The sequence below is a fragment of the Ambystoma mexicanum genome, chromosome 4q (genome assembly GCF_040938575.1).
Source record: "Ambystoma mexicanum isolate Mex_15411 chromosome 4q, UKY_AmexF1_1, whole genome shotgun sequence".
NCBI lineage: Eukaryota > Metazoa > Chordata > Amphibia > Caudata > Ambystomatidae > Ambystoma > Ambystoma mexicanum.
The window spans coordinates 963,772,691-963,797,886 of record NC_090928.1 but is presented as its reverse complement, the minus strand read 5'-3'; the positions used below and the strand labels follow the sequence as shown (position 1 = coordinate 963,797,886).

General features: G+C 44.6%; 1 protein-coding gene across 2 annotated transcripts in view; it reads right to left on the bottom strand.

Moving 5' to 3' along the window:
- RCOR3 (REST corepressor 3) overlaps positions 1 to 25,196 on the bottom strand; it is a 1,149,883-nt gene that overhangs the window by 122,816 nt on the left and 1,001,871 nt on the right. For both annotated transcript variants that reach the window (XM_069608515.1, XM_069608516.1), the window contains one exon: positions 6,369 to 6,426. In XM_069608515.1, coding sequence (XP_069464616.1) covers positions 6,369 to 6,426 — 58 coding nt within the window. The remainder of the gene's footprint in view (positions 1 to 6,368; positions 6,427 to 25,196) is intronic.

Sequence of the window (25,196 nt, the reverse complement as noted above, 5' to 3'; positions counted from 1 at the left end):
TAATAGGAAGAGGGGGTACTGGATAGAGCGAACGAGAGAGAAGTTGTATGAGAAGACCGGAGGTACAGAGGAAGATCGGACAGAGTACTAGGAGGAGGGGAGAGAGAGGAGTGTGAGAAGACCAGAGGTGAGTGAGAGCGAGAGATAGGATGGAGTAGAAGGAGGGATTGTAGAGGGTGAGAGAGGAGTATCAGATGGCCGTAGCAACAGAAGAGGATAAAGCGAGAGAGAGAGCAAAAGAGAGAGAGAGAGAGGGTAAGACAGGGGGGAAATAGAAGAGAAAGCAGTGATTGGATAGAGCAAGGAGCTCTTTCCTACTTCTGGTTAAGACGAGAAGTAGGAAAGGCAGAGAGAATAGGAACCGAAGAAGGAAGGTTAAGGAGAGACAAGAGCAGAGACACAGAGACAGGAGTGGGAGAAAGAGTCTGAGAGTATGTGAGGGGAACGGCATTCCCCTTGAACATCATTGACCACATTATGGGGCACCACGAGATTAGGGATTCCATACAAAACCCTGGAGGGAGTATGGTAGATACGGCTGCAGCCTTTAGGTCCTCACAAATAGAGTTGGATAGCTTAGACAGTAGGGGTTACTGATCGCTAGTTGATTTACATCACTGTGGAATAGGAGAAACTGTTATAGGGTGGAGGTTGCTGGTGTCAGTTGCTGATGGTTTTTGGCATTTCTTGGCTGGATTAGAGGAGCAGGGGATCCCACGGGATGAACTCAGGCACCATCCTCAACTGGCTCACCACCTTCCTTACGGACAGAACATATTTTCTCTGCATGCTCCCTTTTTGACCCTACCACACCCTGGTGAAGCATGCGGTCCCGCAAGGCTCCTCCATGTCTCAACTCCTCTTCAACCTGTATGTTGAATCCCTTAGACAGACCCTTCGCAAATGCTTCAATTTCCACCAGTACGCAGAAGACACAAAAATATACTTACAAACCTCATCCCTCTCGCAACTCCACATCCTATAAAGCTGTCTTTCCACCATAAACACATGGATGGTCACCCACTTCCTCAAGCTTAACCCATCCAAAACGGAATACCTCCTCATCTTCCCCCAGCCACAAACCCAAATGCACTCCTGGATCAAAGAACTTGTCATGGACAGCCCACACAAATCCATTTCCACACCCATCAAATCCCTTGGCTTCGCCATCAACACCCACATTTCCTTCACATACCATATAGCTGCTGTCACCAGAACATGCAATCTACAACCACACCTACTACGTAAGATCAGACACATCCATCCTTATGACTTAAGCACCGCAGTACAAGCACTAGTACCCTCAATTGTGTTGGTTCTTTGTGCCCTCCAAGAGCTTTTTTTTATGGTCCTGCATTGAAATTATATTTTACATATTGAATGCTTATTCAGGTGGGACAGGAGGGGGACTGAAATTTGGGTGAGCTTGTTGGAAATGGACACTGCTCTGCTATTGTTGACTGTTCTTTGGCTGCACCCAGTAGACTAGTTGCCCAGGAACTGTATTGCACATCCTTATTGGTCCCATCTCCCTTTTAGCCAGCCTGTGAGCAAGCGAATAAGCAATAAATGAATCCACCTTGCCAAAATGAGATTTTTTTATTATCCAATTCTGTCAAATGGTTTGACAAGCCATGGTTTTGGGGCAAAGACGGTTGCACCTGGTGTAACGTGAGTATGGTACCAGGTGCCACATTGTACCCTGCTGCTTCCTTGCACCTCATGGAATATGGGGATTGGCACAATATCATGGTTTCACGCAAGCTGCTCGTGTAAAACGCATTGACAACTGGGGTTTGCGTGCCAAATAACTATTCATAATAAGGGTTTTTACTTGCCTCCTTATTGAGTCCCGTGACAAAACTACCTCAAGAATCGCAATGATACAGGCAATGATAAATGGTAAACAGTGGGAGCACCAAGGCGGGTAGTGCTGGAGGCTCAGTGCTCATCCTTGGAGCGTCCTCCCTTAGCTGTGCCTGGAGCAACTCCTGGAACATCAACCTCGGCCAGCGTGTTGGCTTCCCTCCATTTTCAGGCACATATGTCCATCCAGTGGCCTTCCTTATTCCTAAGACTGATTTCTCACAATTGAGAGCACAGGAAGGGAGTGTGGTCCTCCTGGGTTCAATACAACCTAGCAGCAGACCTTCTTTCATTGGAGCCCTCAGCCTTCCGGCAAGATGCCCAGAAAGTAATGCCTTTTCAGGTACCAAGAACCTTTCAGGTTCCTGCAGAAGGAAGTGGGTTGACCTTGCATCTCACACACGAAGCACCCAAGGATCCCCACCAAGTATTTTCATTAGAGCACTTTTACCCCCCTCCTGACTCTCATTTAGACATCCTAATTTTACAATGCTGCAGATTCTTCCCAGTGAAACAAAAGGTCTAGCGTAGGGGTGTCACATGGCCCATTCAGGCAGGTAACTATGCACAACTAATTCCCCAGTGTGGAGAGGGATAAGCGGATAGATATTAATTGACAGTTGGGCTGCAAGGCAGCACACACCCAGCGGTTTCATATGAGAATCAGGGAGGGGGTTAGCTGGTGTCTCAGGTTCTATTTTTGGGCTATGGAGGGGTTTCCGTTAAGGAGACAACCAGGGTAGGGAAGCATCATGAGGATGGAGGACCTCCTCAGGTGAATACAGATATGGTGGATATAGGGAAAACTCTTGGGGTACCGGAGAGGCTCCCCATCAAGGTTGGTGTTGCAAAATTATAGGACTTAGACTACCAGCACTATATTGGGGAAGCTGATGTAGTTGTCTTTCAGGAAAACTGGTCTCTTGCACCTCTATAGCAAAACAAAATAGGTGATGGCTGGGAGGTTTAGCACTCTAGGGTAGCTCTAGGCAACCCCCCAGACCATTGTTCTTCACCTGCCAAGACCATATGCCAATCAGGCATGGTCCCACCCCAAAATGTTAGATCACATCCCTTCTTTGCCCAATCAACCATTTACCAGAATTTCATTTACCAGAAATTCAATATGACATCTACCATGAAAATCTGTGCAGCGAGAACTATGAAAAAGAAGTAATAGTTGAAAATGGTAATCATAGCTCAGTTAAGCTGTAAACGTCAACATTAAGAGAAAGGTGAGCCTGCTAATCTAAATAGCTTTTCCTGACAAAAAAAAACAGAGTGGAATGTGTAGTTTACTGCCATTTCCAGCCTATTCCCATAACAGACATTTTGGGAAAGGAAATTGTGATGGGGTCAGGGCCACAACCTTGCCAAAGGGGGGAGGTGGTGACCCCTCTCAACCTGGAGCAGGAGGCTCACTAAAACAAACTGCCCTTAAGCCTCTGGGTACCCAGGTGCATGTTACAAATATATTAAAGTAAAGTAAAAAAGCTCAGAACAGGCCCTTCCCTAGGTTTGTAAAGTGGGCGTGGTGCAGGATAACCAGTCCCTCGAAAGTCCTCCCTGTGCCGAACAGGTAGAGCCGGATAATACCACTCATTGTTGCCCACTACCTTACAATGTAGTTGCTGCCCACTGTTCTCTCTTTTTTCTTTCAGGACCACCACTAATAATAATGTATTTCTTGTGTAGTGCTACACACACATAGGTCTCAGAGCACTCAAAAAACATTATTATCCCACAGAGTGGTACTCAATTTATCGACCTCACAAGGATGAAAGGCTGAGTTGGCACTGCCGGGATTCAAGCCTGCCACAGCAGGCTGCACACAGATATCAGGGACAAGTGCTTAGCTCGCTATGCTATCTGACTGGCTAAGCAACAGCGAGCAGTTTAGAAAACCTGGAGTGGATCCAAATGAGGGAGAATAGAGAAAAACAATAACCTAGACGAATCACAGGCCTTCACCACATTTTTACAGAAGCCATCACTCCAAAGCTGCAGAGGACTCACCCTTCAAGCAAAAAAACGAACAGCATGACAGAGAAACAGACTGTTTCTAAAACCTCGCTGGAAAAAGGGGAGGGGCTTTGAGTTTTTTTTTTAAAGCATACCATCTGTGTAGACCCCCTGCTGAGGGAAAGACAGGCACCGATTGGTGTGAAAAAATCAGGCGAGTGCTGCAACCAATGGGGGAGAAGAGGAAACAGTGCATCACTAGCCATGTAGTATATAAACAGGAAGGAGAGGCAAAGTGTGGCGAAGGTTGTGGGAGGAGCTGGCAGGGGACCGAGAGACGAAGTGGAGCAAGGGCATTGGGATGGAGTGTTGAGAGTTGGTGGCTGTGCTTTGAAAAAGTGAGATATGTCAGAGACAGTGGTATCAGTGGTGTATAGCGTAGTGAGTGTATTGTACGATTTGGGGAGTGTGAGGTTTAGGAGGTGAGAGAGAAAGAAGATAATGTTGGGAAATAGCAAGAGTAGCTGTGTAGAAGTCAGAGGGAGTGCGTGTTAGGAGAGAGTGAGGCTAGTAGAAAAGTGTGTAGAAGTGGGGTGTGAAGAGCAGGGCATAGTAGAGAAGTTGGGAGAGGGTGAGGATAGTGAGAGGGCTGTGGTTAAGGGGTGAGCAGGGCACCATATCCCAGAGTTTTTTCGACATGAGAAGAGTAGTGGTAGTAGGAGTATTGAGAAGAGCAGTAATATTGGCAAGGGAATAGTAGTAGTAGGACGGACAGAGCAGTAACATCATGAGAGAGGAGTTGTGAAGGCAGCAGTACAGGCAGTAGCAGAGAGAAAGAGAGTAGCAGTAGATTGAGAGTAGCAGTGGTAGAGCAGGAAGAGTGGAGACAGAACAGTACCAGTAGTGTGAGAAGGTATAGTGGAGAGTGGTAGGAAGTAAGGTTTTACCATCAGAGAGACATAAGAGAAAGTTGTGGGGAGATCAGGTGAATGTAGTTGGACTGCGGAGGAGGAGAGTAGTGGCAGGTGGAGTAGTAAGCAGATACAGGGCTGGAAAATCAGTCAGCACACATACACAATCCTATCAGAAGCAACCATCAAATGTGTAGGGTCAGGTAGAAGATCCCTGAGGGAGTTAGACAACCTGCACTCAGGGATCCATCTGTATTTTAGACCAGCCTTGGGCAGTAGGGCTGACTGAGCAGTAGCACTAACCAGGGGTTACAGACACATGGGCTAGGGCGGGAGATGAGTAAGTGAGGGACTGCTCCATCGTCACTTTCACTTTTGAAATCCCTTTTCCAGCTTACTTGTCTATTCATAACCATCCCCCAACTGTCCATACTTTCTGTGATTTTGTCAATAAAACCTCTGACACTTCCCCAAAGACTTTGTTGATTATTCAATCCATCTATGCCAGAATGTTCTAGTGTCATAGCGGTCAGTCTACGTTATCCACACACAAAGAAAAGTAAGATGTGAGTATTTATTTGCCACCAAGATCATTTTGAAAAGCACCAATTTGCCATTTAATGCAATTGAGAGGAATAGTGGCAAGTGTAATTAATACAAAAATAGTTTTCCTCATTTCAAAGAGGACCAGTGAACAAAGTACATTTTTATAAACATAAATCTGTACAAAGATAAACAGTATTTGAAAGTAAACTTTAAAATTACTTTTTACTGCAAAAACAAGTGACTCGCTTTTTGAATATCGCGATTTTAGCTGTCCACATTTCACAATTTTTCTCATTTTAAAGAGTGTGATTTAGAGTAATTTTTGTTTTATATTTAAGCCTCATTGACGGAACCGATAGCCACACACAGGCAGGAGGGTCTACAATCCCTAGCCTCTATAAAATTGCCTGAAATAAACAGGTAATCGCATAACAAAATACTTTACTTAAACATAATGTGGTGGTGGTGCTACAATAGTGTGGGGGAGGGGTCTAAAAAAAGAAAAAAGAGTCAGAATTTTGGGAGTCTGAATTCTGAGGGCGATATTTTGGGCCTTTAGCCCATACTTGTGCATATATATTTAGCAGTGGACATAAGTCCAGGCCTGTCTACATTCTTTACAGATGCTAGTTCACCAAACATCAATGGGCCTCATTACGACCCAGGCGGTAAGTTACCGCCTGGGCCGTGACTTTACCACCATGGCGTAAACTACGTTTACGCCATGGTGGTTGGCGGACTTACCGCCCCATTCCGACCTTGGCGGGGCGGTAAGTCCCCAATCCCCATTTACCCTTCCCCATTCCCATTTTTGCCCCATAGGGCATAATGGGAGTGGGGAAGGCGTTAATTACGCCACCGTAAATTACGGTGGCGTAATTAACTCCATGGTCCCTTAGCGCCATGGATTTTAACACCTGCTAAAAACAGGTGTTAAAAGCACCATGGCGCTAGGGGACCTCGTAATTGGCGGTAAGGGGTCGGCGCAGCTAACGCTGGCGTTAACCCCTTACCGCCAGGGTCGTAATGAGGCCCAATGAGTCTTTTGACATGTAAATAAGACAATTCATTTTTTAAACATACCTTGCACAGCAAGGAGCTGTTCCTCTGTTGTCCAGCGTGCATTAATTTTCTGATTAGACTGTAACATTAACAGAAAATTAAATATTAAAGATCTGCATGCAGAGAAAACCAATATAAAATGTCTATAAAAACAAAGAGGAAATATCCACCATATAAATGCAACATTTATAATAATGAACACTATTGCATCCTAAAGGTTTCATAGGTATCAATTTTTAAGATTAGTTTTATTTAGCATACTGCTCAAATGATTCAAACCAATTACCCTTCCAAGGAGAAACATTAAGATTTGTGTATTATTCCTGAAACGTTTACCTGAGTTTAAACATAATATAAGACGGGACAACAAGGGATGTAATTTCACCAAAACACCAGGGGTAGCGGAAGTGACATCACATGGCCCTTGACCTCTGATGACATCACAAGAAGTGATGTCATTTGACCCTGCCCCCAAGTGACACCACAGGAAGTGGCAGCTAACGGCCTTCAGATGCGTCTAACACCCGTGTTTCCAGGTGCTCTCATTTCAGCCAGATATAAGAACCAAGGCACAGAGGGAGGTGAGATGTGTCCACGATCACACATTCGGGAATGTTATTTTCCAGATTTGACGTGGAGCCTATATGTAAAACATACATAATGCTGTACTTGTAACAAGGTAACCGAAATTACTAACACATGCTACAGCTAGTGTATGAACCATCCATAGATCAATGGAAATAGAAGAACTTTTTATCTGTGGCATTGATGTGTTAAACAAGCCAAAAAAGCACTGACCTCGGGAGGCGTGTGCTGTCTGTTTACCCAGGAGCAAAATGCTGCATGAGCAAGGCCTGAAAATTAAATCATTAACCAGGATTTAGTATCAACATAATTCCCTGGTTATAAATGTATCTATGAGTCAGCTACAACTACGATAGAAGAAACCTATTGTGCTGGTGTAAGATGAGGCCATCTGCCTCTGTGGGCATTTATCTTTAAGTTGTGTGACAAGCAACCACATGTTGTCCCTGTGAGAAACCTGATGATGTCTCACTTACTAGTCCCCATGGATCTGTCATCCAGGTGGCCAGGATACGGCCATCGCTATTGGATCCAGTTCCTGGGGGTTGACCAGTGTGGGAGGATCAGCTAAATGGGGGGTCCTCGGGGAGTGGAAGTGCGACTCCGACGGGTGAGATGCGGTATCCCATTTTCATAACACATTTTCCCCATACTACCCCATAGGATACTCAGACACTCTACTCCCCCCCCCTTTTCCGACACAGACACTTTGCACACCACAAAACAAGACGGACAAACACCAGAGCCGTTCACCTGACGTGCCCCACCACAAGGGTCAGGCAATTGATAAGAAACAAGCTCCCCTAAATCGGTGGAGCTATAGCTCTGTGCACACCTTTGTAGCAAAGAAAATGCTAAAACTTTTCAAAATAGGAAAGATATATACACAATAGTTAATAGTGATTTAAATAAATGTCAAACAAACACATTATTTTCGCAAATATAATAATCACGTTCATACAGTAAATTCACCCTCCTTCGTGTGATATATGTGACAAAGTAATACAGTGTTTTGCAATTTATCAATTTATCAAAAACGACAGATGTTTTTCATCAATCAAGTCTGTTTGGCACTGTTTCAATTCACAACATAAGGTGAGTTCAATCAGAACCAAATTATACAAAGTGCCTTTGTGAGATGTATTTTTATATACATGCAGTTAACCTTGGTTGTATATCATATCTCTATACACGACGAGTTTCGGGCTTGTTCGCCTTTCATAAGGTGGGAACTATTCAGAAAATTCACAATGTTTCTACAAGGTAAGTAAAAAATAAGGTATCCGTTTTTAGAAGTTCTGTTTGGCAAGTTAAATACTTGTAATCCCATTCTGGCACTAAAACCTACTGACCTTAGAGTGCTAGCAATGTAGTCTTGCTAATATTTCCCAAAACGATTGCGTTAACAAGCGTGTCAGTCTCCTCTTGCTCATGGAGTCCTCCATGAGTTTAATCATAAGTTTGTGCTGGAATTGGGACTAGTCGCTATGTGATAGCGCTGTGTCCCAATTCTCAGCCCTTAATTCTTTAACATTTTGCACACACGTTTTCTTTGGCATAGGCATGCTCACCTTGTGTTGCTAACTTTGGTTTAAGCAAAACTATTGATGTGGTCCAGAGTCTTGAATCTACTGCAATGAGCGGATCTGTGGTCTTATACAGTATCAAATGTTCATACGGTTACACAGACCTGGGGAAAACAATTGCTATTTAGTTCCTAATGTGTTGCAGTATTCTGTGGTTTATGTATTGATTGTACGGCAGAAGGGGTCATACCTTGTCATCTGCGTAACTCATGTCAAATTCTTTCTATATTTGGATCTATGCGCTTTCCTTTTCGTTCAAAGTCTGGCTGCGTGTTCACTGAGATCAACGCGTGACCCTCGTTCCCGTTATCTGGCGTCTGTAATGAGAGAGTATTGTCTTGCCCATTTTGTCTCCTGTGTACTTGCTAATAAACTCTGCGAACTGATAATAATTGAGATTGAGATTAAAGAGTATAGATCTTACTTCGAATGGGTTCACCGCAGGATCGTTCTCTTTCGCATGTAGCATCTTCTCACTGTTGATTCTCGTTGTCCTGGATACCAACGTGCTCGTGTGCCGGTAGAGGATCCAAAAATATTGGAAGATGGACTTGCGTGAGATGTAATCTGAGCACCATCTTTAGCTGTTTTTTGTCGTATCAGAAATGGGTTGAGATACCCAGTTCTTTATGTCTTAATGTAAGACGAAATTGTTTCCTATTGCGATTTTTATCATATCAGAAATGAGTTGCTATACCTAGTTCTTTCTGTCTTAATGCAAGACAAAATTATTTCATTTTACCATGGTATATGAATTGTTATGTTACTGGTTCTGATTTCCTTTCTCGTAGGAAAAACATCCAATGGTTGTATGTTGCAGCCGTAGAGGTGTATCATTTATGTTTTATGCCGCAATTTGTTTTTGTATGATTTTGTTTGTAGGCGTACTGAATAATCTACGTATTGCATTGTGTTGGATGTATCACCCATGTAAAGCGATACATCTTGTCTGTTTGATGTTCAATTTTTGATGTCATCTGTTATGTGGTCTTTCATGGTTGCCTTATTTTAGAGAAAACAACTTAAGTCCCATTCTAAGCTCATCCAATAAGGGGACATGGAATTGAGGCGATCTATGCAGTAACTTTCTCTTTGAAGTAATAATCTGTTCATATTATCTCCTCTCCTGGGTAGGCTGACTTGTTCCAAAATGATACATTTGATTTGTGCAATGGTATGTTTGTGTTTCAAGAAGTGTTGAGCTACTGGTGATTTCTTTGAAGCTGTTCTTTTATTTGATTTGTGTTCCGACCACCTGGTTTTTGCTTCCCTTGTGGTCAGACCCACGTAATATAGCCCACACCGACATCTTATTCCGTAAATTACATTTTTTGAGTCACATGTAGAGGAATGATGCAGGTTAATCTTGTATCCATTATGTGCATGGTTGATGTAATTACCTTTGATCAGATTATTACAGTTGTTACAATTGTAACATGGTAGCGTCTGTTGTGCTTCTGAGTGGTGTTTCTTTCATATGCAAAGTCGGCTTTAATTAGATGATCTCTTACTGATTTGGTTTTGTTATAAGTGTAGAGGAGGCCCCAAATAAAGCCTGCACTCCAATCGTCCATTTTGAAGTTCCAGGAACATTCACACCGAGATATGTGACGTATGAGGAGCAAATAAACCAGCAGAGAGCTGCGGTAGGGCTCTGCCCAGTGCCTATTAGAAAAACAGCACCTATTGATGTACCAGTACCAAGAAAACCATGGACAGTAAGGTACCCACTAAGAAAACCATATCAACAAATGAAACAAAATGAAGATCGTCTGTGTACAGTCCCCGAAGAAACCATAAAGGCCTTAATAGAAGACGAATGGTGACGTCACGAGGGCCCGGACTGACTTGCAGATAGAAGAAATGCCAACCAGAGAATGATGCAAAGACACAAAATGCCATGAAGGATATTGTGAACTTAAAGTAAAAGAAAGATCTCAAAATGTAAGAAGTTTAAGCTGTAAGCAAAATGAAGATATTCGACCAGTTTACACCTGTAAATATGCTTGGTACCGCAAGAAAGCTAAGAAAACAGTGCAGCTTCGGATGCTTAGTAGAAGAATAGTGCGGCAGGCGCCATTATACATAATCTACCTCAAACGAAACACCTTAGCATAAGTATATTTCTACTTTGCACAAGAAGCAGAATCACCCCAGGTTACTAAAGGCCATACGAGAAAAGCTTCACATTTAGCAAAAACGAGAAGAGGCGGCTAAAACGAAACTCAGCAGAGGCAACTCGTGCCAGGAGAGCCAAGGTCATACCAATAGAAGTTACGAACAGTAGCTACATTTAATTGAAACTAAGAACAGAATATCCTGCCTCTGAAAGGTCGAGATAAGAAACTGAAGGCAGGTGGTGGGTGACATGAAAATCAAATACACGAATTGATGGAAGAAGAAGCAAATTCACAGTGTCTGAACCACGTGACCAGCCAAGCAGGATGAGAACGAGAGTACACACCTACGCATGGCACAAAGCCAGATGAAGATATCAGAATCTTTTCAGACAGAAGACACAGGGCCTCATCAGGAGTTGGGCTGTAGCCCTTAAATGCGGTGGTAACGGTATTACAGCCGCATTTAAGGGCTGGCCCTATCACGAGTTGGGCGCTAAATCGACTGTTTTACCTCCAGCTTTTTTTCTGGAGGTGAAAATCCCTGTTTTCGGCCGTATTACAGCCGGCTGTATTAGCCCGCATAATTAGCGCCAGAAATTCCCCATTGGATCCAATGGACCCAATCAGCAATGGGGATTTACCGTTAAGGCCCAACTCATGATCCGGTGGTAATACCACCGGACTGGTCGGTGTTAGGGCTATTACAGTCGGCTGTATTGCAGCCGGGAATACAGCCCAACTCGTGATGAGGCCCACAGTCTCGAGGCCAACCACAGTGAAATAATTGACATATAGCTACTAAAGTAATGATTGATTGTAAAAACGACTGGAGTAAGGCCGGGTAACTAAGGGGCACCTCGCATCTGGCTGACCATTCTGCGTGCTGCTAAGCAAAGTAGAAAAGTATGCATGGGGTTGGTGCCAACCCAATCACAATGGACCAAATAATCTAGGGTCCTATAGTTAGAAGAACCAATGGGACGCCATACTTTTAATGACGTCTGCAGTAGTCATTTTTGAAGGAAGGGCTTAGATGCCCACCTCACAGTGTTTACCCAATCCCCTCACTCCGTTACCATAGACAGATATAGTACCTATAGTAAAGTTACCTTTTCCTAACCAATAGAATTGCATGTTAACATTTGAGTGTTACACGTCAATCATGATGAGTTTTGTTGTATGAAGTTTGTTGGAGTTGAAGCAAGAAGGAAGATTGCTGATATTCATAACTCCCTGTTTTTTGTACTTTTTGTCATTAAAAGGACTCCCTTTGCCAAACCGTTTGAGTTGTCCTCATTGATTGGTGTTGGAGTAATAAATCTGCACCCCCATCCATCTCACGGGTGCTGCTATCTTGTCTTATAGTGCTTCTGAGCAAACTCCGACTCTATGGGCCGGTCGGGGGTCTTGGAGTACACTTGAGTACACTTGGTAGCAGAGATTGTTGGTTATCGACTATCGATTAGAATAAGACACCCATTGACCGTTGACATAAAGTAACTCTAGATCCTCGGCAATATCACAAATCCTTTGCCATTCGGCTGAGTAGACTGTGAAGCTCCCCGTAGACAGTGGTATTGTAAAAGATTGAATCTGCAGAACAATGTCTGAAGGGAACTGTGCTTCCCCACGTAACCCCTTCCCACTCCTACGGGCAGCTGAGCGGGGGAAAAGTCAAAGAAGGTCTTTGACGAAGGCTGTTATCCCGAGGATCCAGAGAGGAAACATGCGAACGGTGAGTGAAAAAGACTAATGCTTTGGCGGGAAAACAAAATAGAGCTAGAGGTAGAGAAGAATGTATATATATATTTATATATATAGGGGAAGGGAATAATGACTCAAGAATATTTAAGTAAACAGAGAGAGGATACCAGGGAGGACGCCCGAGAAGAGAGAGGATCCGCCTTATTCCTATGCTTTTTACAAGCGGCTAGAAGAAATATGTATCCATAGTCCCAAATAAAGGGGAACGAATAGACTACCACAGCGATTAAAGGCGCTGTGAAAGGGATACGTTTAAACTCCATACCAGGGTAATATTAGAGTTCATCTAGTCTGTTAATGTCTGTTTTATGTGTTGATTGTTGTGACGTCATAGGACGGAATATTTTCCTTTAAGGAACTAGCATAAAAACTGTGCGATTGGATATTTGGCAGGTTGTAGAAGATAACCTGATGTTTTTTGAGTAAAATAGAAGATATACAATTTTGTGGAATTGGGATTGGAGCTTGCAGTGATTGGTGCTCGCTCATATTGTTGAAATTGTTTAAATCATGTGAAGCTTTGAGGAAAGGGAACAGATTTAAGCATGGAGGACATAACTCCATTAGTACACCTGTGCAAACAGTTGCCGAAACATGCACCTAAACTGAAAAAATACAGTGCAGAGTGGGTTAAAGGAATCACCCACAAGATGTTTATGCCTTGGCCACAGGGTGGGTCCTTATCTAAAGCTGTTTTGCAACACATGACAGCATACTTGCAGACCACATACACGGGCAAAAAGTTGGACAAACGCCTAGATATTCTAGAGCTTTGGAAAATGTATGAACAGGGCAAGGAAGAGGAGCCACCAATAGATTGGATACTTAATGTATGCACAGAGACGCCTACTGCGCCACCCGCCCCATCTGCAACGAAGATTGAAGACAGTAGGGACGAAGGGTTATACCCACAGAGAGCAGCCACGGGGTATAGTAACCCAGCGTATGAGTCACCTACGCAAAGTAGTGATGAAAATCAACGTAAAGATAAAGATAAGGATATCACCTCCACAGTCCCAAGGGGCAAGGAGAGACGAGATGACGAGAGAAGGGACCAGACACAGACAAGTGCATCTCTCAATAAGGAGAGAGAAGGTAAAAGATGGAAAGGAAGCGAGGATAGAACTGATGAGATAGCACTCGCAAAGAACGAATGGGTGGGAGGGCAGATTTTATTGAAACTCGCTGGCAAAGGCTTTGATGATGCGAAACAAAAGGAGAGATTAGACGATGTACAGAAAGGGAGAAGGAGAAAGAATTGAGAGATGAAAGTATAAGGAAAAAAGATAGACAAAGACGAGAACAGTTATATCGTGAAGAGCAAGAAAGACAGCTCGATCGCAAACAGAGAGCAGCCAATGATCAAGACAGACAGAAGAAGCAAAGGTTAGAGAACGAACAAAGAATACGAGAGAAAAGAGACGAAGGGATGAAGAAATCCGAAGGGCAGATGAAGGTAGAGACGCAAAGAAAAAGCAAGAAGATAGGGTCAGAGAAGAAAGAAGCGCAGAGAATTTGATGACGATTTAGAACGTAAGCGAAGACAGAAAGCACTGGATCTTGAATATCTGGAGAGAGAGGTTAAAAAACCTGAGCCAGTAGTAGATTGGGAAGACATCGAAAAATTCTTTCCTGAGTATGATTCAGTACCAGGCGCGTCTTGGGTGAATATTGAAGATGACTTCGACGCCAAAAGCATCGGAGAAACGATCGATAGAATATATGACGAAATAGGGTTAGAACAAATACCCCAAGGGGAGGGGGAAGACGAGCGCCTAGAGAGCACTCAGCTTTACGACGCTGAGGATGTCTCCCGAAGTAGTGGGAATAGAGAACTATCCCTGGATAGATTAGAAATAAGTAGGAACAAAGAAGACGTAAGAAGTTGCACGGGTTGGGGACAGACAAAGGGAGGAGGGTGAAGAGAAGGAGGAAGAGAGAAGGTGCGAAAGATGATTCCCAAGGGGAAAAGGGATAAGATGGTCAGACACTAGTGAGTCTGCACCGAGGGCATCAGAGTCAGTCATGCAGTCAGACCAATGCAAGGAAATATCTCACGGTCAGAGGGGGGTGTCACCACCACCGTATGTGAGCCGGCTAAGGACATTGCCAAGTAGGCAGTGATGCGGGACTATTACCCCTTCAACAGACAGGAGAACAATGAGAGAAGAGAGAGAGAGGGCTATGCATCCCAATTTCCGTTGCTCGAGAAAGGAGGAGCAAGACCACAATATAATCCATGGCCACTTATGGATCGAGAAAACTTGAAAAACAAACTTCCAATGTTGACATTGGTAGCCGGAAGATGGATACACGAGCTAGAAAAAATGACAGGAACACGTTAGCTATTGGGGATATCAAGGGTCTCTTAATCGCCATACTTGGTGATAGAACTGACAATGTGTGGACATGGGCAGGTTACCCTGGTGTGACCACAGTTAATACCACGCATGACGGGGCTCCATTTAACAATTGCAAAGCTGCAGTATGGAAAGCATTATGATCGTTATATCCAGATACTTCTGACATGGGAGCTATCATGTCACATAAAATGAAGGAGTCGGAGGATCTGTTGATTTACCTACAGAATTTTCAAGACACGTGGGTACTCGAGACTCATGAACTTGGGGGAAATCTATACCTGTGTTTTACCATATATTGTGCCAAGGGCTGCCAGAGCCGGTACAGAAACAGCTCAAGAAATTGGTAGGAATCGCGGCTAAACCATGGTCAGAAATACAGCTGACTATTGCACACTATTGCGGGCTGCTGCAAGAAAAGAATCGCAAAAAGGAAGCTGCACGGAAGGGTAAAGAGGCAAAATTAGTACAGAAGAAATTATCAAAATATTCTCTCGAAGGAGCAATGATAACTAGCACAGACGGGTCGAGCATGCAACAGGTGAATAATTTGCAGCACAATAATCAGGGCAACACAGGGTTTTAACCTAGGGGAAGAGGATTTAGAGGAAGAGTATGGCAGAGCAATCAGGGAGGTTTCCAGAATAATCAAGGGGGTTTTCAAAATATGCAAAATGGCAATCAAGATATGTCAAATGGGCAAGTGATCCGACCACCGCCAGTTTGTTGGTTGTTTGGGATGATGGGGCATTTAGCGCGCACATGCAGAAACCAAGGCATGATGCAAAACGGCCAAGGAATGGAAGCAGGCATGGTGAATCCACCTGCGGTTTTACAACACGGAATTGCACAGAATCACACGGTGCAACAGCAAACGCCAGGAGCACCACAAAACCCACAACCACAATATGTAGTGAGTTTTCCACAAGGACAGCCCCAACAGTCACTGATGCAACTGTCACAGACGGTGAGTACAGGGCAGACCGTGAACCCTGGAATGGGGGAAATCCATCAGCACAAGGTGGGCCAAAACTATATATGGACTAGGGCAGCTCACTGGGAGCCCTGATATGTTCTATCCTATCAGTGACACCAGACCCTCACCGGGAACCTAAGGTGGATGTTGTTATAGGGGATACAGAATATTCCTTCTTAATTGACACGGACGCAACACGCTCGTGCATATGTGAAGGCAAGTTTTCCTTGTTTGGTGATGCCATAAATACTCAGAGTTTCACAGGAGCTACAAGTCAAGTTCCCTTCACAAACAAACTACCAGTCTCTATAGGAGAATGTGAAATGAATGTGCCTTTATTATATTCGCGGCAGACCCCAGTAAACATTTTGGGTCGAGATCTAATGACAAAGTTAAATATGACAATCTCGTTCACGGAGGAGGGCATAATATGTTCAACTCCAGGAATGCATTATTCAAATGTATGCGAAATAATTAGAGCATACGCAGGACACACAGCTATGAGGGCTAGACCATTAGAGTCCGAAATATTCGCGTATGGAATACGTGTGCTAATGGCAGGGCTGCCAGGCCTTGCAGACAAGATCATGAGGATCCCAGATGAATTTCTATTCAGGCCGGGAATACCTGTGCACGAGGAAAAGGGACAAGTATTTCCCTTGGTGATACACACAGCTGCAGTACGAGGGAACATGGCTTTAATTGTTGGTTATGACGATGAAGGCCGACAATGGTGCGCAGTAATCGCCATTGAAGGAGGATACCGATTGACTGACTTCACTGATGACTATCTGTTTGAAGAGCAAGCAGATATGGGAGAGACAACAGTAGAGGAGCGTCTCACCTTTTGGGTGAGAATGATCAAAAGAGAAGTGCCTCAGAGAATGATGTTGGCACAGAACCGTCCTGAATATTTTGATGACGACATGGCCCAAGTGCTTGTCTCAGTATGGACTACAGGCCCCTATGACGTAGGCTTACTGAAAGGAGTTGGAGAGGTGAGAATCAAACTGAAGCCAGAAGCAATTCTTCCAAAAGCACAATACCCCATGTCCAGGGAGGCAGATGAAGGAATTTTTAAGACAATTTCGGCTATGATGGAACAGGGCATCCTAGTGACGTTAGAATCGTCATGCAATACTGCAGTTTATCCGATCAAGAAATCAAAGGGAGGGTCTTGGAGGCTAATTCAGGATTTACGCCCAATAAGTGATATTGTTGAGGCCGAGTTCCCTTTAGTCCCGAACCCGGCTACAATTTTATGTAATATACCTGTTGAGGCACAATATTTCATGGTGACTTGAAAAATGCATTTTTCTCAATCCCGTTGCACCGTGACTCACAAGATCTGACGCCATTCACATTCAGACAGATGCGTCTGAAAAGCACGAGGTTACCCCAGGGGTACTGTGAATCTCCTTCTATCTTTAACAGAGTCCTGCAGATGGACCTAAGCAATATTGCATTAGAAAGAGAAAGTGTCCTGCAATATGTGGATGACATCTTAATTTGCAGCACGACAGAAGAGCAATGCAGACATGATTCTATTCAGCTATTGACTATACTGGCTGAGAAAGGATATAATGTTGACAAAGAAAAGCTACAATATTGTCAACAAGAAGTGCTGTACATAGGCTAGCTGATCTCGCATGAGGGGAAAAGAGTGACCCCAGAAAGGGCTTAAGCCATACTGAACACGGCTAAGCCACACATGATAAAAGACATGCAGAGCTTCTTAGGCTTGTGCAACTATGTCAGGGCATGGGTCTTCGACTACAGCTCTTACACCAAGCCTTTGCTTCAGGCCTTACAGAAGGCCCAAGTGATGAAAGAAAAGATTGAATGGTCTGAGACCATGGAGAAAGGATTTGCTGAACTCAAGAGAGCAATTTGCACAGCACCAGTTTTAGGAATCCCCAATTATGTAGAGTAATTGTTCTTGGTCTCACACAAATGGCAGCGTTATGACAGCAGTGCTCACTCAGAGAACCACATTGGGGTACAAGCCCCTGGCATACTATAGTCGAAATTTGGACCCTGTGATGAGGTCATTTACCGTGCAAACAAAGTTTGGCTGCTGCAGCGTTCGCCATTGAAAAAGCTACTACCATTGTAATTGGATGCTCCATGATGTTGTACGTCGAGCACTCACTATTTGCTATCCTAGAAAAACCAAAAGGCACGCTAACATCTTAGAGAGCTTCTTCTTATGAATCCATCGATTAAATAGTCCGATGCAAGATAGTGAACCCAGCTATGTTTATAGCTGAGCCAGTCACTGAAGGAGAGCCAATCCATGACTGCGTAAACTATGTAGAATTCTATGATGAAATCCCCAGAGTAAAAGAAAATGCTTTGCTAGAAGGAGAAAGTGTCTTTATTGGCGGTTCTTCGAGAATCGATCAAAACGATGGGCAAAGATATACAGGCGTCGCTGTAATGAAACACACCGCAAATGGAGAATTTCGAGTACTCCTTAGTGCAAAATACCATCTCATTACTCAGCACAGACTGCAGAATTATTGGCGTTGATACTCGCCATTGAGAATCACGCAGAACAGGAAGTAACAGTGTACAGTGACTCCGTCTATGTGATGTCAACAGTGCACGCTGGCCTAGCGCGCTGGAAAAGGAGGGGCTACCTCCGAGCAGACTGCACGCTAGTGCAGCAAGCAGCCTTATTGGGCAGGCTGATCAAGGTACTACAGCTCCCAGTGGGCATAGCGGTCGTGAAATGCACCACCCACACAAAAGGGACAGATTTGATCTCATGCAGAAATCAAGCAGCAGACACGGAAGCCAAATGTATGGCATCCAAGAGTGAGACGATCATACTAATGAGAAAATGATGGTTGCACAGATTGCACTTGAAAGTTATAGTAATTTGGGGCAAACACAGTTGATGGAACTCCAAGGGGAGGCACCACAGGAAAAGAAAAATCTTTGGAAGCGGCGAGGGTATTCTTTAAACCCCTCTGACAGTTTGTGGGGACAAGACAGCACTGGTAAACCAGTAATGCCTATAGCCCTGTTAAAATTAGTGCTGGAGCAGCTACATTATCCGGCACACATGACAAAAGAGAATCTAGCTGCAATGCTCGCAGAAGACTGGTTCATACTGAACTTAACTGAGCACGTTGCATTTTTCATAGTGAACTGTATAATCTGCCAACAATTCACAGCTGGGCACACATTAAAGGTAATGAGAGGCGTCATCCCAAGGCCAAATGGGCCTTCTCAGCACTTACATGTCGATAACATTGACATGATTCAAGTATGTAACGGTACAGATACCTAAATGTTGTGGTGTGTCCATTCTCTGGATGGATAGAAGCAAGTCCATGTACACACCCAGACTCTACCTGTGCGGCCACATTTTTTGTAAGAGAGGTATTTCCCAGGTGGGGGGTATGTGAAGTCATGAGATCAGATAATGGGACTCACTTTGTAAATGAGATTTTCAAACAGATTAGCTTGCTGCTTGGTATAAAGCACAGGTTCTCGTCGGCGTATCATCCACAAGGTAACAAGCTCTGTGAGAAGCTCAACGGCTTATTAAAGGAAAGGATAGCCAAGTTGAAGCTTACTCTAAGAAAGGGATGGTTGCACTGCCTTCCTTTGGCACTGTATGCACTCAGAAACCAACCTGGTTCTGACAATCATCTTACGCTGCACGAAATAGCCATAGGAAGAAGAATGCACACTCTGCTGACCCCCCGAGACAGAGCTAGAGGTGATGTCCAGTCAACAGGAGAAATCTTAGGGCCTGAAATGCAAAATTACCTGAATTGCATGACATCTTGCCTTACTGTAATTTCAGACCAGCTGCAGCGACAACAAAAAGGATGCAGGGCAGCACAGAACACAGAAGGAGATACTACTACAGGCAGAGCTCAAGGACTTTGTGTACCATCCGTTTTATCCTGGAGATACCGTCCTTGTAAAGAACCATACGAGGAAAAGGTGGGACGAGCCAAGATTAAAGGTCCCTTTACAGTGGAAGACTGCACTCCTTCCGCAGTGAAACTACAAGGCAGAAGAGCTTGGATTTTTCTGGGCGATATCAAGCACTAAATCGGAGAAGGCCCCCTGCCTGCACCCCAGCGCAAGGAGACTACGAGCGACGGGGAAAAACCACAGCACGTGCAGACGAGATCCATGATGAAGAAGCAGGAAGCATGAGCGGCAGCAAAGCAAGGATAAAAGAACTTTGTGTGAGATAGTTGTGGTCTCACTTTGGACATTCCTCTGAGCAAAAAAGAGGATAAGGACATGTAAAACAGACACTCTGTGCATCCTAGTTTCAGGGTGAAGAAGAAAATTGCATTTATAAACCACAACATAGTCTGTTAACTTTGAACTTTGGACTGAGGCCTTAACGAGTAAATAATATGCCAAATTTTGATCGAGGACACATAAATTGGAAGAAAATACAGTACCCAGACTCCTTCCACACAGAGACTTTGCTCGGAATTACTTATGGTGTCCCGCAGTAACAGCATCACCAAAGACGCGGTGACCTACTTCGATCTAGTGCTAAGATCGTACCCATCACTGGTGGGGAGGCTCACATGTGTCACTGACTTTCTTCAAGATCCTAAAAACGAAAAGCTCATAAAGAGACTGCTTACTGTGATCACTGAGCAATTCCTTCTACTTCCTGAATAGAGCGAGGAAAAGCCAAATGTCCCAAACAAAGAAGGAAGTAAATGAGCTTGTCAATACATTGTGCTTTCACCTAATCAAAGACTGTCCAGATCTTGTCGGAAGAAAAATAGACGTGCTCACGTTTCTTCGAGATCCAGAAAATACAGAACGTCGGAGCATACTCGTAAATAACATTGTGATCTTAATTGCACTCCACTCAAACGGAACGTACAGACATTGTCGATTTTTTTATCAAACCTCTGGCCATGTTAACACCCACCTTCCTTCTCGTCTCCAGAGATGTGATCAATTTGGTAGAAAATTTGAACTTTGATTCCAATATACAAATATTGGTAACACTTGATATTGACGCTCTCTATACTAACATACCTCGAGAGAGAGCTGTGCAGAGTTTACAAATTATGCTTAACAGACGACCACTCCCACATGCTGTCCCTACTGATTTTTTGTGTAAAGCTGCCAAGTTAGTTTTAACTAACAGCTTTTTCAAATTTAAGGAAGAATTTTTTCTACAAACCAAAGGGATGGCTTTGGGTTGTATATTTGCTCCGAATTTAGTCATTATTTTTATGGCATTGCTTGAGGAAGATAAAATCTTGGCGGATTCCAATCCCTTTATACAACAGATTAAGTTTTATTGTCGATATATCGATAACATACTCTTAATATGGGAAGGCAGTCCCCAGTCTTTATTACAATTTGTGGAATGGCTCAACAAAATAGACCCAGATATTCACTTTACATTTGAGTACTCTACTACGAGGATTGCCTTCTTAGATTTGTCTATTTTCGAACAGGGAGGTGTTCTTCGAACTGAATTATTCAGAAAGATAACGGAAAGGAATACCACCCTTCCGTTTTGAGAGCCAACATCCCTCGAGTCTACTCCGGAACTTACCCATTTGGCATGTTCCTACGGCTACGCCGGAACTGTTCTGATATTGATAACTTTACCAAACATGCTACCATTTTATAAAACAGATTATTAGAACGTGGCTACCCAAAAAAGCTCATCAAACATTCCAGAAAGAGAGCCCGATATGCAAATCGAGATCTGTTACTGCTACCCAAAAATAATACTACAAAAAAAAGAACAACTGGTTTGTATCTCGACTTACTGCCAATATAGTAATGCCATTAAAGGCATCATTTTGAGAAATTGGTGGGTTCTTAAGGTATCGGGCACGATCATGCCTAAACCCTTATTTGCTTTTAAGAAAGACAAAAATTTAAAACAAAAAATGATCCGTGCCAGTAGAACTTCAGTTAAGACAACTGCGATCCGAGACACCAATTTCAACCCAGTGATGGGGCACTACCCATGCACTTCATGCACTGCCTGTAAGTTCTCTAAAAAAAACGACCTCCTTCTTAATGAAAAATAAAACCTGGGACCTACGGGAATAGTTTCTTACCTGTAACTCCATTTCTCCAGCATTGGTATCTTTCATGGATTCACATGCTTTGAATATTCCCCGTCGTCAGGCTGGGAATCCCCGGTACATTATATAGACCCTTTCCCGTAGGAAAACTTTTTCGACGCTTATGCGTCCTATCCACCTCGTTTTGTATCATGCGTGCCCGTGCCGTCAGGACGTCATGATATAAATACAGGCCCCGCCCCCGCGCTCCCTCAGATTTCGGCCCCCAAAGTAGTGGGGGAACCGGTTTGCATGATCAGGGGAGGCAGGTGGGCGCATGTGAATCCATGAAAGATACCAATGCTGGAGAAATGGAGTTACAGGTAAGAAACTATTCCCTTCTCCAGCATTGGATCTTTCATGGATTCACATGCTTTGAATAGATTACATAGCAGTACTACCCCCAAGAGGAGGTGTGCATGCAAACCCCTATACATTCTTCGCAAAAGGCCGTTCCCTAAGATTATGTATACATCAGTAATAGTTTACATAGGGAAAAAACTGACCACATACAGTCATAAATTCCACAGGATGCCACCCCGCAGCCGGGGCTTACCTTACTGGAATAGGTGTCGAAGCACCGCCTGTCCCATCCGGGTGTCTTCGGCATGTTGCTGCGACAGGCAGTAATGGCGGGTAAAGGTGTGTGTAGTCGCCCAGGTAGCCGCCATGCAGATGTCCCCTAGAGGGACTCCGGCCCACAGTGCCGTCGACGATGCCGCTGCTCTAGTTGAATGAGCTCTTGGCCGTCGTAGAAGAGGCTTCCCTGCCTTGGAATGGCAGTACGAGATGGTAGATGACACCCATCTTGAAAGTCCTTGCTTTGAAATGGCTTTTCCTCTAGCACCCAACCCATAGGCCACAAACAGCTGTCTCGTTTCTCTGAACGGTTGCGTACGATGAAGATAAAACTTGAGAGCCCTTTTTACATCCAATGTGTGTAGCATGCGCTCCGCTCCCGAGCATGGCTCCGGAAAAAACGTAGGCAACACGATAGAAGAGTGTTTATGAAACACCGAAGGAGCTTTTGGTATGAACTGTGGGTTAGTGGCTAGGACTACCTTGGTCTTGAAAAATCGTAAGTATGGTGGGTCCACCATTAGAGCCTGAACTTCTGAGATACGTCGGGCTGAAGTGATGGCCACCAGGAAGGCCAATTTCCACGACAGAAACTTCAGAGACGATGATGACATTGGCTCAAACGGAGGTTTCATAAGAGACGTTAAGATCAGATTGAGGCTCCACTCCGGTGGAAATTTCTTCTCTGGAGGGAAACTCCGAAAGAGGCCTTTAAGGAAGTGCTTAATCAGGCGGTCGCTGAACAATGGTGCCGAGTGCCGTCGACGAGTAAACCTGGAAATGGCTGCTAGGTGTACTTTTATTGACGACACCGACAGGCCCATTTGAGCTAATAACAGCAAGTATGGAAGGAGCTGTTCCGGCCTAATCGATTGCGGGGCCAAACCTGGTTGATCCTCACACCATTGACAGAACCTTTTCCATTTGTACGCGTATGAGGCGTTTGTGGAAGGTGCTCTTGCCGCTTGCAGGATACGTCGACAGTCCTCCGGAATCGTTAGCCGACCAAATTCGGCGAAGTCAGGAGCCAGGCCGTCAACTTGAGGCTGTCCGGGTCGTGATGCCAAACGACACCCTCCTGTCGAGACAGAAGGTCGGGGGTCTTCTGGAATCTCATCGGTTCCGCCGCCGCTAAGTGTAGTAGGTCTGAAAACCACACTTGTCTGGCCCAGTATGGGGCCACCAGAATTACCCGACATGGGTACCTGAGGATCCATTGCAACGTCCTCCTGACAAGGGGAAAAGGAGGAAATGCGTACAGGAATTTGTTCGTCCATGGGAATGAGAACGCATCCCCCAGTGAGCCCTGCTGAGGCCATCTGCTTGCGTACTGATGGCATTTCTTGTTGTTCTTCGTTGCAAACAGGTCTATGGAAGGGTGTCCCCATTCCTTGAATACTTGTTGAAGTTGTTGGTCGTTCAGCACCCATTCGTGAACTTCGTTCATTTCTCTGCTGAGGGCATCGGCTTCCACGTTTTTCACTCCTGGTAGGTGAAATGCTAAGATTTGTATGTTGTGTTGAAGGGCCCAATGCCAGATTTTCTGTGCCTCTGTCGATAGGGACCTGGAACGTGTCCCTCCTTGTTTCCTCAAGTAGAACATCGTAGTGGTGTTGTCCGTCATGACACGCACCACCGAGTCCCTCAGTTGCGGAAGAAAAGACTTCAGAGCCCATCGCACTGCTCTCAGTTCTAGCAGGTTGATATGCAGGGAGGACTCCTGCAAAGACCACTGGCCTTGTACCTGTAACATATCCAGATGAGCTCCCCATCCGCTCAGCGATGCATCCGTCACCACCGTCTTTTGGAACTCTGGTTCCAGTAGAGGCATCCCTCTCGTTAGGTGAGTAGACACTTTCCACCAGCCGAGTGCTTGAACTAGTTGTTCGTCGACGACCAGTCTGTCGGACCAGCGACCTCTGCTCTGTGCCCAACGGTCCGCTAGAAATTCCTGGCAAGGCCTCATAAACAGACGGCAGTTGTTTATTAACGGAATGCAGGACGACATGGTCCCTAGCAGGGACATGTACTTGCGCACAGAGACTCTGGTACCGCCGCTCCATTCCGACGCCTTGTTTTGAAGTTTCTGAATTCTTTCGCTGGATGGTTTCACCAGGCTTGTGTGCGTATGAAACTCCGCTCCTAGAAAGACCAAGGTCCTCGAAGGCTCTACTGAGGACTTGTTGAAGTTTATTGCGAAGCCCAGTTCCTGTAAGATGGACATTGTGGCTCGTAGACTGTCTCGTGTTTGTTCCTTGGATGACCCTCTGATTAGCCAGTCGTCTAGATATGGATAGACATGATGACCATCCTTCCTTAAATGGGCCGCTATAGGGGCCAAGCACTTGGTGAACGTCCTGGGGGAGGACTTGAGCCCGAACGGGAGGACCTTGAACTGAAAATGCTTTCTCCCGACGACGAATCTTAAATATCTCCTGTGTCGTGGGCGTATTGGGATGTGAAAATAAGCATCCTGAAGGTCTAGTGAAGAGAGATAGTCCATGGGTTGCACCGATCTGATAACCTCTTGGAGTTTTAGCATTTTGAATTTTTGGCTCTTTAGCCACTTGTTGAGTACCCTCAGGTCGAGAATGGGCCTCCATTTGCCGTTTGGCTTTTTGACAACAAAGAACCTGGAATAAACTCCTTGGCCTTCCTGTGCCACAGGAACTCTCTCTACCGCCCCTTTTCGCAACATAAGCTCCGCCTCTTGTCGTAGGATTTGGAGGTGGGGCTGTGTCGAGAATAAAGGAGGAAGACGCGGAGGCTTGTCTTTGAATTGCAGCGCAT